Source organism: Neomonachus schauinslandi, chromosome 15, assembly GCF_002201575.2.
Source record: "Neomonachus schauinslandi chromosome 15, ASM220157v2, whole genome shotgun sequence".
Classification (NCBI taxonomy): Eukaryota; Metazoa; Chordata; class Mammalia; order Carnivora; family Phocidae; genus Neomonachus; species Neomonachus schauinslandi.
In genome coordinates this window covers 25730600-25753127 of record NC_058417.1, presented here as the reverse complement: position 1 = coordinate 25753127, position 22528 = coordinate 25730600, and the positions used below count along the sequence as shown (strand labels likewise).

Here is a 22528-nt window from a genome sequence, read left to right as displayed (position 1 = left end):
TGTTCCTGCTCTCGCTGTCTCTGTCTCTGTCAAATAAATAAATAAAATCCTTTAAAAAACAAACAAACAAAAAACCCACAAGTATCTGTTTTGAGTCCCTGCTTTCAATTCCTCCAGGTAAATACCTGGAGTGTGGAATTTCAGGGTCATATGGTAATTCTGTATTTAACTTTTTGAGGAATCAACATACTATTTTCCCATTTTAAATTCCCATAGTTATGCACAACATTTCTAGTTGCTCGACATCCTTGCCAGTACTTGTTGTTTCTCACTTTTGGGGTAATAGCCATCCTAATGGGTATAAAGTGGTATTTGCTTATAGTTTTTATTTACTCCACCCTCCACTAATGGCTAGTGATGTTGAGCATCTTTTCATGTTCTTATTGTCCATTTGCATATCTTCATTGGAGTAATGTCTGTTCACATCCTATGCCCATTTTTGAATTGGGTTGTTTTTTGTTGTTGAGTTGTAAAAGTTACCTATATATTCTGCATATTAATCCTATATCAGATATATGTTTTACACATATATCCCATTCTGTGGGTTGTCTTCTCACTCTCTGATAGTGTCCTTGGATGCACAAGAAGTTTTTTGTTTTTTTTTATATGACAGAGAGAGACACAGCGAGAGAGGGAACACAAGCAGGGGGAGTGGAGGAGGGAGAAGCAGGCTTCCTGCGGAGTAGGGAGCCCAATGCCGGGCTCGATCCCAGGACCCTGGGATCATGACCTAAGCCGAAGGCAGACGCTTAACCATCTGAGCCACCCAGGCGCCCCAAAGTTTTTTAATTTTGATGAAGTCCAGTTTATTTTTTCTTTTGTTGCTTGTGCCTTTGGTATATACAAAAAATATGGCCAAATCTGGTATCATTAAGATTTTCCCCTATGTTTTCCTCTAAATGTTTTATAGTTTATAGCTCTCAGTACTTTTATAAAATTCTTTCCAAGGATTATAGGGTCCCTGACTTGAACTTTGAGATCTGATCTCTCTAGGGGTGAAATTAACAGTCAATATTATTGTGAGGACGTGGTGGAGAACACCATATTTTATTCTCTTTAAGCTGAAGTGTGCATAGCCTTTTTTGTGTGTGTGTGCATAGCCTCTTATTGAAAGAAATTATAAGTTGGATGGGATCACAGATCAATACCTTCATTAAAAGTTAATGAAGACTGAAACCCATATTTTAAAGGAACTTAAAATTTATAATTAGTTTTCTAAACTTTTAAAACTTTCAGTAAAAATTCTTTCCATTTTCTCATGTAATAAAAAAGTATAATGCACTGTTTAGCTTCTTTAAGGAAAACTGTTATCTATTTTGTGACTGATAATGTAACACAGAGTGCAAAGAGCTCTAGACTAGGAGTTAGGAGACCTGGATTTTAAATCTGGTTTTGCCATGATTAATATATTGTTCGAACATAGGGATGGGAAATGGTAAGGGATGGATATTTAGATAATATCTAACCTCTGTAAGAGGAAGTTGATTGTAAGATTTAATGGCTCATTTTCTATCAGAATTACTGAATTTAATTAGCGGTGGTGGTTGTTGGTGGGGAAGATGGTATCTTTGAGAAGATACCAGGACTATCGATTTAGTTTTAGTTTAATCAGTTTTTATATTGTATGTAGCTGGGACATTATGTGTTTCAAAAAGTTTTGCCATTTAATTGCCATTTTATTTTCATCCAGATTTGCCGATGATTATAAAGTTGCTATTCAACAGACTTATTCTTGGATAAATCAGATTGATACTTCAGATAAAAATGGATTCTTTGCTCTGGCAAAAAATAAGAAACGTTCAAGACAGAAAATTGCAGTTCATGTGCTAAACTTTTGGTGCTTAAATCCAGCTGTGGTAAGCCTGTCATGTTGTAAATGAAAATTCTGTCATCTTGCTCAATACCAACAATTAAATATGTTTTACTCTTGTAAAGATGTATCTAATATTGTTTCCTTTTAGGCCTTTTCAGATATTAATGGCAAAGTTTGGACAATTGTTTTGACATCTGGGACATTATCACCAATGAAATCCTTCTCATCAGAACTTGGTGTTACATTCACTATCCAACTGGAGGCTAATCATGTCATTAATAACTCACAGGTTAGTATGTTTTTTGAAGGCTCTCAGTCTTTTTACCTCAATATAATTTTATATGAAGAAAATTAGAAGGTACCTGAAATACTAATAGATCCTGATAGGAAATTCAACATTTTAGCTTTAGAATAAAAGAAAAATCTGTCAGCTGTTTGGCAGTGTCAACAAAAGGAAATGCTGATAAATAGCATTCCTTCAGCTCATTGAGTAAAAATACACACTTTAGATGCAAAGTTTATATTGCAGTTTCTTCATTTAAGTATATTTTAGGTTTTTAAAAATGAGAATTAAAAACAAAACAAAAATTTAATGTCTTTACCATAGTTCCTATTGCATAATTATTTGTTCATTTGTTTCTCTTTTCCAACAGACAGTGGTATATCCTTATTCTTCTTTTTATGTCCCCATTCTTCCCGTGCACCTGGATTAATAGTGGGCATTAGTTAATTAGCAAGGGTTCAGCATGTGTTTGAATATCTGAAATGAATTAAAAGTACTCTCATGGGCGCCTGGATGGCTCAGTTGGTTAAGCGACTGCCTTTAGCTCAGGTCATGATCCTGGAGTCCCAGGATCGAGTCCCGCGTCGGGCTCCCTGCTCGGCGGGAAGCCTGCTTCTCTCTCTGCTGCTCCCCCTGCTTGTGTGTGCATGCTCTCTCTCTCTGTCTCTCTCTCTATCTCTCTGACAAATAAAATCTTTAAAAAAATAAAAATAAAAAAATAAAAGTACTCTCATGAGTCCTATGACTTAAGTTTTTAATGTTTTATAATAATACCATATAAATGTTATTTAATTTCCTAGGAACATTTGAATTGTCATTTGTCAATCTACCTTCTGCTTCTTTTTATGAAGTAATTTAAAGTGGCTAGCTGCATACTTAGCATCACCTATGCACCTAACACAATTCTAGTTCTTTATAAAGCTGTTGTTTTCTTTTTCTTTTTTTAAGGATTTTATTTATTTATTTGAGAGAGAGCATGAATGGGGGAAGGGGCAGAGGGAGAGGGAGAGGGACAAGCTGACTCCCTGCTGAGCACAGAGCCTGATTCCAGGACCCTGAGATCATGACCTGAGCTGAAGTCAGATACTCAACTGACTGGGCCACCCAGGCGCCCATAAAGCTGTTGTTTTCAACCAAGGTGTATGTGTAGGGACATTTTTAGTTTTCACAATTACTTGGGAGGAACTACTGATATTTAGTAGGTGGGGACCTTGAATGTTAAGCTCCTATATAACTAAGAATTGTGCTTTCTATAGTGCCAGAGTGCTCCTGTTTAGAGACATTGCTATAAACAATAGTGAAGGAAAAATGTATGTTCCACATTTTTAAAAAGTTTTTATTTAAATTCCATTTAGTTAACATGCAGTGTAATATTTGTTTCAGGTGTACAATTTAATGATTCAGGACTTAATAGAATACCTGGTGCTCACCACAAGTGCACTCTATGTCCTATAGTTTTAAGTTGCCTTTTTTAGAGGTTCAAATAAATATGGGAAGTTATTAATAAATTTAACATATATTTTCTCATAAGAATGTTGTTATAGTCTCTATATTCTCAGTCTAATACACAAAAGCCCATTTAACCTGTAATGCCAATGAATTATAATAGTAAAAATGCTGATTGTTCAGTTGAATTCTATTATAATATTTGCCCCCAACTTTAAAAATTTATTTTTTATTGTGAAGTGTTTTGTTATCTTTTTAACCTCTGTGAGCTCTGTAGTCGTGTTCTTATCCCTACCTGATACTGTCAATTTGTATTTTCTGGTTTTGTGTTTTTTTAATCAGTGTCGGTTTGAGTTTATTGCTTTTATTAATCTTTTTAAAGAGTAAACTCTTGGCTTTTTTGAGTTTTTCTGTTATAAAAAAAATATTTTTATTTTTATTTTTTTAGAGAGGGAGGGGGGCGGAACAGAGGGAAAGGAAGAGAGAGAATCCCAAGCAGGCTTCCACACACCAGTGCGGAGCCCCATGTGGGGCTTGCCTTGGGGATTCTTTCCCTCTCTCTCTGCCTCTCCGCCCCCACCTTTCTTAAATAAATAATCATTTAAAAAAAGAACAAGTACATAATCCTACATAACTACAATACCATAATCATACCCAAGAAATGTAATATTGGTACAATAGTGTCAATATTTATATTTCTCCAGTTATTTCCAAAATGTCTTTATCCTGTTTATTTTTATTCTTGGTCCAAGATCCAATCAAGTATTACATGTTACACTTGACTTTCATATTTCTAGTCTTAAAACTTTTTTTTGACTTATTTTTTTGTCTTTATCTTTCATGACATTTTTATAGAATTCAAGTCAGCAGTTATCCTGAGGAATGTCTTATAATCTGGATTTTATATGATTGTTTCTTCTTGATAGATTCAGGTTAAACAGTTTGGTAACATTACTATATAGGTGATATTGTTACTTTCCATTGCCTCATGTCAGGAAACACTTAATATCAGTTTGTCTTATTACTAGTTAATCATTTAGTTAAAAGTTGGTTAAATTGGTGTCTATCAGATGTCATCTTGGAAAATGTACCTCAATCTCATATATCATTTGAAAATATAGGGCTATTACATTTTTCAACAATCTGAAGTCTTTATTGTCTTTAGATTACTAATAAAGTTTTTTCTTTCTCTTAGTCAAATTAAGTATACTAAAGCTAGGTCTGTATGAATGTAGAGCAATTGCAAATAACTAAAATTTGGTGGGTCTGATATTTTAGGACTAGATCTTTGACCATCAGTGAATTTGTAAATTTGTTAAGTATATTCATATTGATTATACTTAGCTGTTGTCATAGTTGAGTCTCAGAGGCTTATCTACAGCAGATGGTATAAGCCTTCATTTCTAAGAGTTTGGAATCATTTCTGATTTACTCATTTCATTTGTTCACATCCCACAGAATTTTACTACATGTTTAATTTTGCAAAGCTATTGGTCTGCTTAAATTTCTATAAATTAGATTTATATATAATTATATATAATTAATTAATGATAATAGAAAAACACCACCAATTTAAAAATAAATTTCCTCTAAACTTGTTGCTTGATCTTCTTTTGACATACATAAAATTATGGTGGAATCACCACCTCTTTTTTGTTTAGTTGATTTCTCAACTAAATGCTAATTTGCCTGCGTAGTTTAGGCATGACTCTAATATGACATATTTATATTCTAGGTTTGGGTGGGCACCATTGGGTCAGGCCCCAAGGGTCGGAATCTCTGTGCTACCTTCCAGCACACAGAAACATTTGAGTTTCAGGATGAAGTGGGCGAACTTTTGTTATCTGTGTGTCAGACTGTGAGCCAAGGAATTTTGTGTTTCTTGCCATCTTACAAGGTAAGACAATATTTATTGTTTCTTTTGCCTTTAAAAAATCACATGGGATTACCGGGATAAGCTTCCAGAGTTCAGAAGCAACAGAGGAATTACAGTTTTCTAAACATCATATATAATTTTACTTATTTATTGATTAAGATATTGATTGTTCAATCACTGTTTTACTTGAAACTGTAAGAGATTAAATGTCTCCAAGCAATGTTAGTTATATAAGGACTGTTAATGTGTACGTTATTTTTATTCTTAGGGATAGCTTGATTTTTTCATAGTTGAAGGAAAACATTCTTTACTTTCATAAATTATACTTTTGAATGTTTCATTAATCTGAATCTAAAGTCAGACTTCCTTTGTTACTCATCTTTTTTACTTCATGTATTTGGCTAGATATTTTTCTTGCTTTTAAAGTCTTTCTGATTTTTAATAATATTTTCTTGTGTAAAATTGAGTTATATAGTGTATTTTAGTCCTAATATTCAAAGCATTAAAACCACATATAATTCCTGAGAGTAAAATCATACTTTATCAAAACCCAAGCTAAATTCCAATGTAGAGAAGTGGTATTCCCTTTTCTTTTCTCATAGGAAATTATATATGTAGCATAAATAAGTAATATATTTGAATGGCAATACTGATAACTTTTGGCTCTCCTACTGTCTTTTCATTTATTTACATACTGCTGTGTATGAATGTGTCCTCCAAAATTTCATATGTTGAAATCCTAACCCCTAAAGATGGTGCTATTAGGAGTGGGGCCTTTGGGAGATGCTTAAGTCATGAGGTCAGAATTCTTATGAATAGGATTAATGTTTATAAAAGAGGACCTGAGAGAAACCTTGCCTCTTCCACCATGTGAGGACGTAGAGAAAAGGTGCCAGCTATGAACCAGGAAGAGGGCCCTCATCAAATGTGACCACACTGGTGCCTTGATCTTGGATTTTCCAGCCTCCAGGACTGTATGTGATAAATTTCTTATGTTTAAAAGCTATCCAGCTTGAGGTATTTTGATATAGCAGCCCGAAGGGGACAAAGACATACTTTGTTAGCAGAGACAGTATATTAGTCTTCCTATAGATAAATTGGAAGAATTGCTTTCAGAAGAAATTTAATCAGGTAAGTTTTTTTTTTTCACAAGAACATCTGAAAATAAAATGGACATAAACATCTTAAAAATTCTTTATAGAAAGCAATATTTATCCCAGAATGTGTACATTTACACCAAACAGCTATGTTAAGGAAAACTAATAATTAAGCTTGGAACTAAAGAAAAGCAAAATCTCAGTCACAATCCCAGAAAGTGAGCCAGCAATGTCCAGTTGAGTAAATGAAAAATTTCATATTCTGCTAAGCTTCAAAGACATGGTAAGAGTGATTCTTTATATGCTAGGAAGCAATTTGGTATTTTTTGTTTGTTTGTTTCTGTTTTTTGTGTATATAGAGGAAAACCAAATCTAATATAAAGTTATTAAAATTGACAATAATATAATTGCCATTGAAAAAGTTACAGTGAAAAAACAGACTGTTGAATAATGAACCATATTTTTTGGTACCAGTTTTCTCAAATAGTAAAATTTTCATTAGCCAGTCTCAGTAGTTTAAAAATATGTTCTAATTCTTAATAAATTTAGGTGAAATATATCACTTGGTAGAAGAAAAGTAACTAAATGTAGAAGTAATATTACCTCCTAAATTTAATTTTTGGAATAGATTTAGCACAGTATTAATTTAATAGTTACTGAAACTGATGATTAATTATTGGGTGACTACGGAGACTAACATTTAAGTATACTTTTTAGCAGATTTATAAATTGGCTTAACAAATGGATTATTTTTCTTCTTCCTTTTCAACTAAAAAAGAATGGGAAGATACAGAAAATAATCTTTCAAAAGTATTTTGTTTCAGTTTTAGTTTATTTCTTTTATTAAGAGTGGGATTGGTAGTTCTCTGGGGTTTTGCTTATTTCTTATTTTCTAATTTATTGTCTTTATACTGTATTTATCTTCTTTATTGATTTGTATGGACTTTTAATAGATCATGTGGATATTAATTCTCTATAAAACATATCAAAAAATTACCCAGTTTTTCATTTTTGAATTATTATAATTTTTTAAGCTTTAAAAATTTAATTTATCAATTCTTATATTCTTATACATAATTAAATAATAAAAAATGATTATAATGACAAACAGCAGTCCCCTGTCTCATTTCTCATTTTTCAGTTCTATACCTCAGAGGCTTCTCAAACCTTTGACCTATTCCTCTGATATTTATTGTTATTTCTTTTTTAAAAACTGTGGTGAAACACGCATAACATAAAATTTATCATTTTAACCATGTATTCACAGTTTATGCAACCATAAACACTGTCCGTTTCTACAACTTTTGCATCATCCCGAACAGGAAATCTCTAACTATGAAATAGTAACTCCCCAGATCCGCTCCCTGGTAATCTCTATTCTACTTTCTGTCTGTAAGAATTTGACTGTCCTAGGTACCTCATGTAAATGGAATCATACAATATTTGTCCCAATATTTGTTATCAGAATTTTATTTTTTTTTGCATGTGGATACCCAATTTTCCCAGCATCATTTGTTGAAAAGATTCTCTTTTCTTCATGGAATGGTCTTGGTACCCTTGTTGAAAACCCATTAGCCACATATGCAAGGACTTATGTGTGGACTTTCTGTTGTTTCCTTAGTCTGTAAATCTATCCTTATGCCATTACTGTTTCAGTTACTTTAACTTTGCAGTAAGTTTTAAAATCAGGAAGTGTAGGTCCTCTAATTTTGTTCTTTTTCAAGATTGTTTTGGCTATTTGGAGTTCCTCAGGATTCCTAATGCATTTTAGGATGGATTTTTTTCTTTTTCTGCAAAAGAGTGCTGGTGGGATTTTCATAGGGATTGCATTGAATCTGTTCTGGTAGTATTACTAATAATATTAATTCTTCCAACCTATGAACATGGGTTGTCTTTCCATTTATTTATGTCTTTTTTAATTGTTTTCAGCAATGTTTAGTAGTTTCAGGGTACAACTCTTTAACCTTCTTGTTTAAATTTATTTCTAAGTATTTTTTTAATGCTGTTGCAAATGGATTGTTTTCTTAACTTCCTTTTCCAGTTGTTCATTGCTGCTGTATGGAAAGGAAACTGATTTTTCTGTATTGATTTTGTATCCTGAAACTTTTCTGAATTTATTTGCTTTATATTTGGTGGGGTGGAGGGTGGGAAATCTTTCACTTTCTATTTAAAAAAGATCATGTCATCTGCAAACAGAGATCATTTTAGTTCTTCCTTCCAATTTGGATGTCTTTTATTTCCTTTTTTTGCCTGATTATTCTGGCTAAGAACTTAAACTACTATGTTGAATAGAAGTGCTACAAACTGGCATCCCTGACTTGTTCCATTGAGTGTGATATTAGCTGTGGGTTTTCCATATATTGCTTTATAATGTTGAAGAAGTTTCTTTTTATTTCTAGTTTATTGACTGTTTTTTGTCATTGATGCTTTTTCTGTATCAATTTAGAATAATCATGTGTTTTTTGGTCCTTCATTCTATTAATGCTGTGTATTACATTGATTGATTTTCTTTTTTTAAAGATTTTATTTATTTATCTGACAGAGAGCTATAACGAGAGAGGGAACACAAGCAGGGGGAGTGGGAGAAGGAGAAGCAGGCCTCCCGCGGAGGAGGGAGCCCGATGTGGGGCTCGATCCCAGGACCCTGGGATCATGACCTGAGCGGAAGGCAGACGCTTAACGACTGAGCCACCCAGCTGCCCCACATTGATTTTCATATGATGAACCACTCTTTAATTTTGGGAATAAATCCCACTTGGTCATGGTTTATAATCCTTTTAGTATATTGCTGAATTTGGTTTGCTTAGATTTGTTGAAGATTCTTGCATGAGTATTTGTAAGAGATATTTGTCTGTAGTTTCTTTTGCTTCTGTCTTTGTCTTTGCTCTCAGGATAATACTAGGCTCATAGAATAAGTTAGTAGGGGCGCCTGGGTGGCTCAGTTGGTTAAGTGACTGCCTTCGGCTCAGGTCATGATCCTGGAGTCCCGGGATCGAGTCCCACATCGGGCTCCCTTCTCGGCAGGGAGTCTGCTTCTCCCTCTGACCCTCCCCCCTCTCATGCTCTCTCTCTCTGTCTCATTCTCTCTCTCAAATAAATAAATAAAATCTTTAAAAAAAAAAAAAGAATAAGTTAGTAAATATTCTGTACTCTTCAGTTTTTTGGAAGAGTTTGAGAAGGATTGGTGTTAATTCATCTTTAAGTGATTTGTAATATTCACCAGTGAAGCCACTGGATTCAGGGATTTTCTTTGTTGGAAGGGTTTTGATTACTGATTCAATCTCCTTACTAGTTTTAAGTCTATTCAGATTTTCTATTTCTTAATGATTCAGTATTTGTAGATTGTGTGTTCTTCAAATTTGCCCATTTTATCTAGGTTATCCAGTTCGGTGGCATACCGTTGTTTATAATATTCTTTTATAATCCTCATTTCTGTAAAATTGGTAGTGATGTCCCCTCTTTCTTTTGTGGTTTTAGTAATTTGAGTCTTTTTTTCCCCCCAAAGTCAATCTAGCTAAATGTTTGTAAATTTTATTGATCTTTTCAAAGAACCAACTTTTGATTTTACTGATTTTCTCTACTGTTTTCTATTCTCTATTTAATTTATCTCTTCTATAATCTTTATTATTTACTTCCTTCTGCTAGTTTTGGATTTAGTATGCTCTTATTTTTCTAGTTCCTGAATGCATAAAATTAGATTACTCATTTGAGATCTTTTTATAAGTGTGTCATTAAAGCTATAAATTTCCCTCTTAGCACTGCTTTCTTTGCATCCTATAAGTTTTGGTATGTTGTGTTTTCATTTTCATATTTCTCAAGGTATTTTCTAATTTCTCTTGTGATTTCTTCTTTGACCTATAGGTTGTTTAAAATATGTGTTGTTTAATTTCCTTATATTTGTGAGTTTTCTAGTTTTCCTTCTTTTATTGATAGAAATTCTAGTTTTATTCTATTGTGACCAGAAAAGATATTATGTATGATTACGGTCTTTTTAAATTTATTAAGACTTGTGTTGTGGACTGACATGGTCTCTCTGGGAAACTGTTCCGTGTCCATTTTGGAAAAATGTGTATTGTCAGTTGTGATTGAAATTTTATACATGCCTCTTAGGTCCAACAGGCTTATAGTGTTGTTACAGTTCTCTATTTCCTTTCTTATCTCTATCCAACTTCTATTCATTATTGAAAGTGGGTAACTGATATCTCCAACTATTGTATAGTTGTCTTTTCTCCCTTCAATTCTGCCATTGTTTGCTTAATAGATTTTGGGACTCCGATTTTGGTGCATGTGTTTACAGTTGTTATATGTTTTTCATGAAATGACCTTTTTATCATCAATATATAGTATCCTTTGGCCCTTGTAACAGTTTTTGACTTAAAGTCTATTCTGTCTGATATTAGTTATGGCACCCTACCTCTCTTTTGGTTACCATTTGTGTGGAATAGCTTTTCCATCCTTTCACTTTCAGCCTTCATGTCTTTAGATCTAAAGTGAATCTCTTGTAGTCAATATATAGTTGAACCATCTTTTAAAATCCATTTTGCCATTTGTTATTTGTTTTCTGTATGTTTTACAAAACTTCTATGTTCCTCATTTTCTCCATCACCACCCTCTTTTTTGTTTAGTTGATTTCTTATAGTTATACATTTTGCTTTCTTGTTTTGTGTATATTTTATAGATACTTTTCTTTGTGCTTACAATGTGGATTACCTATTAGCATCCTAAAGTTGTAACTATCTGATTTGAATTGTTATCAACTTAACTTCATTTATGTACAAAAACTTCACATTTAAACAGCTCTATCTCTCCTTTGTATTATTGATGTCAGAGTACTCCTTTATACATGTGTGTCCAACAACAAAGACTTATAATAAATTTTGATGCATTTACCTTTTAAATCCTGTAGAAAATTAAAAATAGAGTCACAAACCAAAATTACAAAAATAGTGGCTTTATCTTTTTTCATGTTTATACCTTTACTAGAGATCTTTATATCATTATACCATTTTAAGTTACTGTTTTAGATCCATTCATTTCAAAAGGCCTAATAAACTCTTTCAGCTTTTGTTTATTTGGATATGTCATAACTTCTCCCTCATTTTTGAAGGACAGTTTTGCCAGCTACAGAATTCCTGGCTGATAGTTTTTTCTTTAGCAGAGGCCACTGCTTTCTGGACTCTCATAAGAGTTTTCTGATGAGAACTGAGCTTATGATCTTATTGAGAATCCTTTGATGATATGAGTTGCTTCTCTCTTGCATCTGTTTATTCATTTATTTATTTATTTTGCTCTTCATCTTTTGACAGTTTAATTACAAAGTATCTTTGTATAGGTCACTTTGGATTTATTCTGATTGAACTCGTTAGGTTTCATGGATTTGTAGATTCATTTCGTCCATTACATTTGGGAAAATTTCAGCCATTATTTCTTTTTTTTTTTTTTTTTAAAGATTTTTTATTTATTTATTTGAGACAGAGAGAATGAGAGAGACAGAGAGCACATGAGAGCGGGGAGGGTCAGAGGGAGAAGCAGACTCCCCGCAGAGCAGGGAGCCCGATGCGGGACTCGATCCCGGGACTCCAGGATCATGACCTGAGCCGAAGGCAGTCGCTTAACCAACTGAGCCACCCAGGCGCCCTCAGCCATTATTTCTTGAAATATTTGAATTGAGAGATAAGGGAAATACAAAACATCACAATTTATATAGTAGAGCTAAAGTTATACTTAGAGGGAAATTCATAGCTTTTAATGCTTATTAGAAAAAAGAGAAAGGTCTTAAAATCATAATCTGAATTTGAGGAAAATAAACACAAACTAAATAGAGGAAAGGAAATAATGAAGAACAAAAATCTATAAAATAGAAAACCAAGAAATAATAGAAATTAATCAATGAAACCAAGAGCTGTACTCATTATTAAAATGTTTTAATAAAGTTAATAAAACCTAGCAAAACTGGTCAAGATAAAAAAAGGGAAATTACCAATATTAGGAATTAAGTGGGAATATCATTACAGATTTTGTTGAATTAAAAAGATAATAAAGGGGGCGCCTGGGTGGCTCAGTTGGTTAAGCGACTGCCTTCGGCTCAGGTCATGATCCTGGAGTCCCGGGATCGAGTCCTGCATCGGGCTCCCTGCTCGGCAGGGAGTCTGCTTCTCCCTCTGACCCTCCTCCCTCTCATGCTCTCTGTCTCAAATAAATAAATAAAATCTTTAAAAAATAAATAAATAAATAAATAAAAATAAAAATAATAAAGGGATATTTTCAACTTTATGCCAAACAGTTAAACAACTTACATGAAATGGATAGATTCCTTAAAAGACACAGATTACCAAAATTGACTCAACAAGAATTAGATAATTCAAATAACATATCTGTTGAACAAATTGAAGTAGTAATTAAAACCTTTTTACAAAGAAAATTGTAGGCTCAGATGTCTTTATTGGTTAATTCTATCAAGAAAAATTACCAATACTACCCAAACTCAGAAAATAGAGGAAGAGGGAGCACTTCCCATGTCATCAGGCAAACATATCTCTGATACCAAAGCCAAATAAAAGGATATTACAAGAAAATAAAACTATGGACCAACACAGGCCTAAGTAATTGGTATATATAATCCCTTAGTATAAAAAGTATCATATATCATGACCAAGTGAGATTCATCCTGGGAAGCTAATAATAGTTCAGTCTTCAAAAATCCACCAGTATAATTCAGTTCATGAATAGAATAAGCTAGAAAAATCACATGTGCATCTAAAGTTATAGATAAAGCATTTTACAAAATTTAATGCCAATTCATAATATAACTTTCAGGTAAATAAAGAACCATCTGATAAAGGGGAATCTGTAAAAAACTTATAGCTAACATCCTGCTTAATGTTCTAAGACTGAATGCTTTTTTGCTCACTTTCAGGAACAAGGCACAGATGTCTGTTTTCTATTCTATTAAATATTGTACTGTATCTAGTACAGTAAGACAAAAACAGGAAATAAAATTACAAAGATTTCAAAAGAATAAGTAAAATTGGTTTTGCTCAGACATCGTGATTATGTACTTATAAAACACTAAGGAATCAAAAAAGCTAGTAGAATTAATAACTGAATGCAGCAGATTCTCAGTCTAGAGAAAGTCAGTGCAGGTGCCCCTCATCTCGGGTTTGAACTGCACAGGTCCACTTACATGTCAGTTTTTTTAAAAAACAAATACAGTGCAGTTCTGTAAATGTATTTTCTGTTCTTTATGATTTTCTCTTTTAAAATTTTTTAAAAGATTTATTTATTTGTTTTAGACAGATTGTGCACAAACAGGAAGGGCAGAGGGAGAGAGAATTCCAAGCAGACCAGAGCCCAATGTGGGGCTCAATCTCATGATCCTGAGCTGAAACCAAGAGTCGGACACTCAACCAACTGCTCCACCCAGGCGCCCCTCTTCCTTATTATTATTTTTTTGAAGATTTTATTTATTTGTCAGAGAAAGAGAGAGAGAGAGAGAGAGCACAAGCAGGGGAAGTGGTAGGCAGAGGGAGAAGCAGTCTCCACACTGAGCAAAAAGCCAGATGTGGGACTTGATCCCAGGTCCCCAGGATCATGACCTGAGCTGAAGGCAGACACTTAACTGACTGAGCCACCCAGGCATCCCCCTTATGATTTTCTTAATAATATTTTCTTTTCTCTAGCTTGCTTTATGCAGTAAATAGTACATTTAACATACAAAATATGTGTTAATCGACTATTTTTTGGGTAAGTCTTCTGGTCAACAGCAGGCTAACAGTAGTTAAGTTTGGGGGGAGTCCGAAGTTATATGTGGCTTTTTGACTGGGCAAGGGTGTTGGTGCCCTTGACCCCTCTGTTGTTCAAGGGTTAACTGTATACATAAACAGATTGTATGTTTATAATAGTAACGAACGATTGGAAAATAAAATTTAAAACAATATCAGTTCAAATAACACTAAAAATTGTGAAATTATGTGCACTGAAAAGTACATGGCATTGCTGAGAAAAATTAAAACCTGTATATATAAAATCTATATCAGTAGATACTATGTTCATGAGTTGGAAGTCTCAGCATTGGTGAAGTATTATTATCCTGAAATTCATTTGTACATTCAAGTCAATCTTAGTAAAAATTTCAGTAAGCCTTTTTTTAAAGACACTGATATGATTCTGTAATTCATATAAAAGTGCAAGTAACTTAGATTATTTAAAAACTTAGAAAAATAAGTAAAAACAAAATTAGAAGTCTTAAGTAACTGGTTTCAAGATTTCCTGTAAAGCTACAGAAATATTGGGCGTAGGGATAGACATATATTATCAGCAGAACAGAGTCCAGAAGTAGATTCACATGTATATTTATGGTCAGTTGGCTTTTGACAAAGTTGCCAAGGTAATTTATTGGACAAGTGGAAGTCTTTTCAGGAAATGGAACACTTGTATATCCATATGAGATAAAATGAATGCTGACACCTCATAACCTTATCTAAAAATTAACTCAAAATTGATCACATACCAAAACATAAAAACTAAAATCACCTCTTTAAGGACCTTATCTTTAAATACAGTCACATTCTGAGATACTGGGAATTAGGGCTTCAACATATAAATTTTGAGTGAGAAAAACTCAGTCCACAATGGCACAAAGGAACTTTTTGGGAAAATGTAAATGTTTCATATTTTGATGATGGTGGGAGTTTCTTGGGTATATGCATTTCTTAAAACTCATTGAACTGTTTACTTGAAATGCATGTATTTTGTTGTATGTAAATTATAGTCAATAAAATTGCTGTTTTAAACAGCAAAACAAAAAAATAGTTTTTGTTGAAAATTTGATGAAAATTTTATTTAAATACATTTATCTGGAAAGGATAATGTAAAATCTTCCCACATGGAAACATGGGGTGTCTTTATTATATAATGTTTTTGTATCCTTCAGGAAAATTAAGTGGTTAAACCAAGAATAAAACAGTGCCCTTAATACTTCCCCTTTAACCAAAGTGCATAGATACATTCTGCCTTTCATTAGGTCAATTGGTATGGCAATATAAATAGCTCCATGACACCCAGTGAGTAGCTTTTGAAATGAAAATCTGTATATTCCAATATAGTTCAAATTCTTTTTTTTGCCTTTTTTTTTTTTTTGAAGATTTTATTAGAGACAGCAAGCATGAGCAGGGGGAGGGACAAAGGGAGAGGGCGAGGGAGAAGCAGACTCTCCACTGAGCAGGGAGCCTGACTTGGGCTTGATCCCAGAGACTATGACCTGACACTTAACCAACTGAGCCATCCAGGCACCCCTCAAATTTAGTTTTTAAATGAATGTTTAGAATTGTTGTTTATACAAGTTGACATGTCATGAATTTTTAGGTAATTAATCTTATGTGTTAGTTTACATTTCCTGCAAGCTTCTACTTCTACTTCACCTTAATGAAGTCTAGAATATTTAATAATGTAAGTAAAGCGGCAGGCAAAAATTCAGCTAAAGCAAATTATCAGCCAGAAGAAAAAATAAAAGGGGGGAAAGATGTTTAAAGATTTAAAAATGGCAAACCAAATAATGAAATTTTGTTTTTAATTAATGAATAATATGTATATTGATGACAACTTTAAGATCAGGATGCTGTTTTTTTTTTAAGATTTTATTTATTTGACAGAGAGAGATAGCGAGAACAGGAACACAAGCAGGGGGAGTGGGAGAGGGAGAAGCAGGCTTCCCACCAAGCAGGGAGCCCGATGCGGGGTTCGATCCCAGGACCCTGAGATCATGACCTGAGCCAAAGGCAGATGCTTAATGACTGAGCCACCCAGGTGCCCCAAGATCAGGATGCTATTTTTTTTTTTTTAAAGATTTTATTTATTTATTTGAGAGAGAGAATGAGATAGAGAGCATGAGAGGGAGGAGGGTCAGAGGGAGAAGCAGACTCGCTGCCGAGCAGCGAGCCCGATGTGGGACTCGATCCCGGGACTCCAGAATCATGACCTGAGCCGAAGGCAGTCGCTTAACCAACTGAGCCACCCAGGTGCCCCAGGATGCTATTAACATCTAATATTAGATACTATTTCTTAATTATGACATAATAGGCACAATTGATAAAATATTGTGTTACGGGCCTATAATTCACAATATAAAAACATATTTATTTATAATAACATTGTAAACAGTTTCCATAGAAAGATCTGTAACTATTATGATGAAACAACTAAGTTTATAGGCATTATCACTTTTCTCTTCATTGGCTACTTAGTCTTTGATAAGACACCAGGCACCAGGCCTTTATACATCTTAATGTAGACAGATTGGCGACATAAACACTAATGGTTTTTTATCTTAAATCTTATTTAAAAGCATCTTCTATTTCTAACTAATTTTTACTTTCTGATACTATGTGACACCCAGTGAGTATCAATCCTGATACTCATTTTCAGAAGTTATTTTTGCTGGCATTGCTATTGACTTTTACCAGAAATACTCTTGTGAGTGTATATTTATTCACTTTGTCTTTTAACAATAAAAGATATTAAAAATGACAGTTGTATGGGGCGCCTGGGTGGCTCAGTTGTTAAGCGTCTGCCTTCGGCTCAGGTCATGATCCCAGGGTCCTGGGATCGAGCCCCGCATCGGGCTCCCTGCTCCGCGGGAAGCCTGCTTCTCCCTCTCCCACTCCCCCTGCTTGTGTTCCCTCTCTCGCTGTCTCTCTCTGGGTCAAATAAATAAATAAAATCTTTAAAAAAAAAAATAAAAATGACAGTTGTAACATGGTTTCATAGTAAAAGTATATTTTCTAAATAAATGAAAATTTAAGTAAAATTTAAAAAGCATTGGTTTTATTATAATAAAGATTACATACTTAAATGTTACGTTGGAATAGTTTTTATATCATATAATTATGCTATATGGATCTGAAAAGATACACAATATGTGGGTTACAGGGTTTTTTTTTTCTATGTAGAATGTATCATAATAAAAATTTATTCATCATGAAGCATATGAACTTAAAGACATGAGATGTTTTGAAAATTTGAGAGCAATTACTTCTTCACAATTAAAAAAGTATGTTTAAAAAAGAAGGTTCTGAAGAATCAATATTCTAGCACAGAGGAGAAAAGTTTTCTTTATTCATAATTTTCAGCTAATTCTTATTACAATTACTCTAATTACCAATTGATTCCTATTATAATTTTTCAAAATCTTGAATTTTTGAAAATTCAGAAGCCTAATTATTTTTTCTTTCTTTAACATGTTTTTTCTTAATATGAAGTTGGTCTCCTTCCTTTTTGTTTTTTAAAAAACTTTTTTTCAAGATATAATTAACATACCATATAATTCACCCTTTTAAAGTATAGAATTCAGTAGTTTTGAGCATTTTTACAAAGTTGTACAGCCATCACCGCTAATGGTCTAATTCCAGAACATTTTCTTCACTTCAAAAAGAAACCTCTTATCCAGTAGTAGTCAATTCCCATTCTTACTTCCCCTTACCCCCTAGTAACCACCACTCTTTGTGTTTCTGTGGATTTGCCTTTCCTGGACATTCATATAAATGGAATCATATAATATGTGGCCTTTTGTGTGTGGCTCCTTCACTTAGCATGTTTTCAAGGTTTATCTGTATCGTAGGATGAATCAATACTTTATTCCTTTTTATGATTAAATAATATTCCTTTTACTTTCAATATTTGTATCTCTGAACATCTTATTTTAGACAGCATATAGTTGAATCATTTTTTAAAAACCCATTTTTTATTTCATTTACATTTAGTGTAATTATTGATAAGGTAGTTTTTATGTCTGCCACTTTGGTATTTGTTTTCTGTATGTCATCTTTTTCCCCCCTTCTTTTCCTCCATTACTGCCATTTAAATTTTTCTATTATGCCATTTTAATTCCCTTGGTGTTTCTTTTATTATGTATTTTTTAGTTATTTTTTTAATGGTTGTCCTGGGAATTATAATAGCCATCTTAATTCATAACAATATAATTTGAATTGATAATTAATTTCAATAGTATATAAAAATTTTGATGCTAGATATAGCTGTTTTATGTCCCGCTTTCCTTGTGCTTTTATTGTCATCGACATAAATATACATGTATGCCTATTAACACAGATTTATAATTACTGCATTTGTAGTTGTCTTTTAAATCAAATAGATAAAAAGTGTTACAAACAAAAAATACATTTATACTGTCTCTTATATTTACTTATGTTACTTAAGTTACTTTTATTAGTACCCTTTAATTCTTCATGTGGTTTTGAGTTATTGTCTAGTGTCCTTAAAAACTCATTCTTAGGGTCTGAGATTACAGCTCTCTCAGTTGTAATCCACTGGCATTATCCTGGAGCCCTGCCGATATGATGGTAAGGTATGGGGAAAGGGGAAGCATCCTCTAATTCTATGATTAAGTCTCAGTCTTTCGGTGTACTGTGTCCTTGGGCTGTGACTTTCACATATGTTTCCCAGCTCTTTATTCATCTCCTTAGACAGGAAATCTAGAGGGAGCTGGAGTTCAGGTAATGTTCCTTCCCCACACAGTTCAGAACCCTTACTGGGAGACTGGCCTTTGTTTTGGGGAATGCTTTGTTTATATTTCAAAATGGTTACTTTTCTCCTCCCCCTGTCAGAAACCAGAGGGATTTTTTTGCTCTTTACTGTGAGAACCTGGTGGGGTTCCTGAAGGTAATATATCCAGAAATGTGGGGGACCCCTAAGACTGCAGCCCTAGGAGTTTCTCACTTTTGCACTAGCATACACTGTGCCTCCAGCAATTCATCAAAATGATCATACCAGTTTATGGTTGTAGTGGCTTCTGCTGTAAGTAAGCAGATGTAGACTATGATTCTCTGTATTCACCTGTCTCTCCAGATTTTAGGGTAGCAATTTGCCTTTTGATCTCAATTCTCTATGTGTCCAAGAAAAGTGACTGATTTTCAGTTTGTTCCACTTTTATCTTGGTGTAAGGTGGGTATGATGACTCCCAAGTTCTTTACATGTTGGAGCTGAATGTGGAAGTTGTAACTTTATCTTTAAAAATGTACTTCAACTGTGTTTTACAATGTAGGTGTAATTTACTTAAAATATCAAACTAACACATTATAATCTTTTGTCAGTATTATTGTCAACTCTTGCACAGTACAATAACTGGAGTTACTAAGTGTATCATATCATCTGTTTTTCATTTTGAATGGGCTTGACATTGGACATGCAGAAGATGTGAGAGCTTACTTTAGAATTTATTTCAGGGGGATATTTGGGACCAAGATTGAAATATATATAGAAGGGTTTTATTTTCTATTGTTGCATTATAAATGCCACAAACTCAGCACCTTAAAACAACATACATTTATTATTTCAGTGGGTGAGGAGTCTGGGCATGCCTTAGGTTTTTTTTCCTCAGGATTTCACGGGGTTTTTTCCCCAGGATCTCACAGGCCTATCAGGGGTCACTTGGTGCTGCAATCTCTTTGGAGGCCTGATTAGGGAAAGATTAGCTTCCCAGTGCCCTCAGTTTATTGACAGAATTTATCTCCTTGTGGTTGTGAGACTGAGGCACCCAGTTTCTTACTGGCTTTTGGCTGGAGATGGCTCTTAACTCTTAGAGGCTGCCCTGAGGTCTAGCCATGTGGTTCTCTCAACCACATGTCAGCTTCTTCAAATCCAAAAAATGTGTCTCTTTTCAGAATGGGGGTAATCTGTCTTTTAAAGATTTTACCTGATCAAATCTACCCAGGATAATCTCCCTTTTGTTTAACTCAGAACCAGTTGAGGTGGATTTTAATCACATCTGCAAAGTCCTTCCACCTTTGCACCATAATATAACCTAATCATGAGAGTGAAACCTTATTATTTACATTTACCCCACTCACAGTCAAGGGGAGAAGTTTATACAGGGTGTGTACAGAGGACAGAAATCTTGGGAGCTTTCTTAGACTTCTTCCTACACAGGGGTAGATCATCAGGGTAAGAAAAGGGTTAAGAAGAACAATTTGGATCAGGATTTGCTTCTTTGGCATATGCAGAGAAGATTGACTAAAGTGAAATGAGATTTGTGAAATGCAGTCAGGTAGCAAAGGCATCATGACTGGCACATAGTAAGTTCTCCATAGATGCTTGTTCAATGAACACATAAATGGATGGGTATTAATTCTCCTTGGTTCAAGTCTTTCTTATTGTGTCTAATATCAGAGATATTTTAGAACTACAAGCTAACATCCCTGTGATTTGTACCATAGATCAATACATTCTAATCCCTACATATTTTTTTTTAAAGATTTTATTTATTTATTTGAGAGAGAGAGAATGAGAGAGAGCACATGAGAGGGGGGAGGGTCAGAGGGAGAAGCAGACTCCCTGCCGAGCAGGGAGCCTGATGCGGGACTCAATCCAGGGACTCCAGGATCATGACCTGAGCCGAAGGCAGTCGCTTAACCAACTGAGCCACCCAGGTGCCCCTAATCCCTGCATATTAACATTATTTCTATATTGAGAAGGAACTTTTAATATTCTTAATTAATTTTTTTAAAATACCAAAATTATTTACATTGAAAAACTTGCTCATATTACATTTAAGATCTTTCTGGGAAATCTAGTAACTTTATTCACATTTATTTTTATTGATCCATTGAGGAAATAATTACTGAATGTGTACTTCATGCAAAGGACTGTGCTAAGCCCTATTGAAGATTCAAAAATGAACAAGATCTCTTCTTCTCTTATCCCTTCAAGATGATTTCAGTTTCGGTAGTGGTATAAAATATGTTGTGTACAAATCTCTATGGTAGTTGACAAAGTCTTTAATCATTAGGAAGATAAAAGTGATACGGAGTTAAGAGTAGGAAGAGACCACATTTGACTGAATGAATTAGTGATGCTTCTTAGAGGAGATGCTATTTCAGTGGGTGTTAAAAAAAGGTGGGTAGCTTTGCAGTGGTAGATATGGGAGTGGGGATAAGATTTTAGACTGAGGGGATAGCATTAGCAAAGTCAGAAAAAAATAGTAGTTTTATGTTTTTAAATTTCTTTTTAGAAAATATTTGTATAATCATGATTTCAGCTTACCTGTGTGAAAGAATTTAATGGAAAGACTGCACACACAGAAAGTTACAAGTTTTCACAGAAGAAACATAGGATAGAAGTCTAAAGTTCTCAAACAACACACATTTCAGTGGTAGTTTTTCCCAGTATGTCTGGGTGATTAGGATGAGTGATTTACTCAAAGCTTTACTCTTTCACTGGGAGAAATAAAACGAATTTCCTTTTGTTATAAACTGCAGGATGGATGAAAGTGAGGTTGTCATTCTACATCTTTTCCCCTGCATTTCTTTCAGTCTTCTCAAGTTACTAAAAATTGTAATAGTTTTGTGAAGAGTATCATTCCTCCAATAAGATAAATTTTATTTTTAACGATTGTCATTTAACTAGTAGCACCGCTGCTTTAGGACTTCATGAGAGATCATTTTTCTGGGTAAAAGACTTTCTGAACTTTTCTTTATGAATAGAAAAGTTTCCATTAAGTCATTTGGAAAAGAGATACTCTGGTGCAAAAGTAGCAACTTGAATCTTTTTATTCATTTCAGTCTGGTTTTCTTTTATATCTTTATGAGTAAAATGTATGAACCATTTTCCCTGAGGGAACATTTTTGCATTGACTACTGATTGTCAGATAAGGAATAAAATGCAAGTGTTTCTGTTCAGTCTCTAGTTATAATTTTTATAAGTATTACTTAAATTTGTATGTTGAGAGAAATTTACAATGCTGATAGTTTGATATTTTTTCTCATTTTTAAGCTATGTTGCATTTAATTTGAAGGAGAAACCAAATTGTCCCATTTAAAATATTTTTTTTCGGGCGCCTGGGTGGCTCAGTTGGTTAAGCGACTGCCTTCGGCTCAGGTCATGATCCTGGAGTCCCGGGATCGAGTCCCGCATCGGGCTCCCTGCTCAGCGGGGGGGTCTGCTTCTCCCTCTGACCCTCCCCCCTCTCATGTGCTCTCTCTCTCTCATTCTCTCTCTCTCGAATA

The 22528-nt window shown here is 33.9% G+C and overlaps 1 protein-coding gene across 1 annotated transcript in view; it reads left to right on the top strand.

Moving 5' to 3' along the window:
* Positions 1-22528, top strand: part of BRIP1 (BRCA1 interacting helicase 1) — a 167512-nt gene that overhangs the window by 67587 nt on the left and 77397 nt on the right. Inside the window, exons 13-15 of the mRNA XM_044921824.1 lie at positions 1691-1856; positions 1962-2102; positions 5278-5439. Of these exons, the coding sequence (XP_044777759.1) occupies positions 1691-1856; positions 1962-2102; positions 5278-5439 (469 nt within the window). The remainder of the gene's footprint in view (positions 1-1690; positions 1857-1961; positions 2103-5277; positions 5440-22528) is intronic.